The sequence below is a fragment of the Octopus bimaculoides genome, chromosome 18 (genome assembly GCF_001194135.2).
Source record: "Octopus bimaculoides isolate UCB-OBI-ISO-001 chromosome 18, ASM119413v2, whole genome shotgun sequence".
NCBI lineage: Eukaryota > Metazoa > Mollusca > Cephalopoda > Octopoda > Octopodidae > Octopus > Octopus bimaculoides.
Window position 1 is genome coordinate 10,292,745 of NC_068998.1, and position 1,251 is coordinate 10,293,995.

The window sequence follows — 1,251 nt, forward strand, 5'->3', positions numbered from 1 at the left end:
TATATATATATATATATATATATATATATATATATATATGTATATGTTATATTTTTCAGTTTCAGGAAACATTGTTTTTTTTTATTTATTTATTTTTTGTTTTTTTATATAGATAAGATACAGCTAATTAACTAAATTAACTGTTATCTACATGATGATGCTATGCTTCATTCATCCTTTATGAAATTTAATACCTTTTTTTTCTCTCTCTCTTCTCTTTGCCTTGTCAAGATGTTTTCTTGTAAATCTAATTGGCTGATCACATGGTCAAGCTGGCTATTTTACAGATTGTGCCACCCCAATTGTTATTGCTGTTATTTATTTTTGTCTTCTTTCACAACCAGGTACAGCACCATCTACAGGCTTTACCGCTCCTATTATACCAGTCGATGCTCCTCAAGTTCGATCAGGGTCATTCTCAATGAATCAAAGGTAAATATTGCAAGTCTCTAAAAAATACCCCCATCAAATTTGTGAAAAAAAAAAAGGAATAATTTTACATTTTTATTTTTTGTTTTTGTTTTTTATTGAGCTAGATTGAGAGAAATGTGTGTGTGTGTGTATTTGTGTGTGTGCGTGTGAAAGCTTGTTGCCAAGTGGTTCGGGTGTTCACTTCCTGGACTGAGCGCAGTACATTGTGTCTTTGAGCAGAAACACTTCATCTCATGTTCTCTAGTCCACTCAGCTGTAAGTGAGAGACCCTGTGGTGAGATCGTCTTCCAATAAGGTGGAATATTGGTCTTCTTGCCTAGCTAAGAGGATGCCCCAGTGATTTGACCAGTGATGAATAACATACAATATAGTCCGGTCAATCATGTGATCACGTTATATATGAGTGTATATATTTATTTTTTTTATATATTATTTTTTTTTTATAAATATATTCCCTTTCTATCTATGTAAAGACAGAATCTCCACACAAGAAAGAATCAACAAGGAGAATCTTTTCATAGAGAAATTCCAACCATTTCTTAACACACAAACCCCTCAGTGACCTTATTTCTCTAGGAACAGACATAAACTTCCTGTTGACAAAGCGTTCATAACTCCAACTAAAGAGATTTGTCTCCCCTTACATTCACTTCCTGTTTTGACACCTTACTTCTTGCTTAACACATAAACCTTTAGCTCCTTTTTTAAACCTAACACAACTCTCAATTTTCATGCATCCTTATTTTTCCAACCATTATCTACATGGATTACTATTGAACTTTAAAAGCTCAAAGACAATATAATGTGTTGGTATATTTA

General features: G+C 32.5%; 1 protein-coding gene across 1 annotated transcript in view; it reads left to right on the forward strand.

Annotated features, from left to right (window-relative positions):
- Positions 1 to 1,251, forward strand: part of LOC106874748 (intersectin-1-like) — a 195,361-nt gene that overhangs the window by 23,054 nt on the left and 171,056 nt on the right. The window contains exon 3 of the mRNA XM_052974532.1: positions 345 to 432. Coding sequence (XP_052830492.1) covers positions 345 to 432 — 88 coding nt within the window. The remainder of the gene's footprint in view (positions 1 to 344; positions 433 to 1,251) is intronic.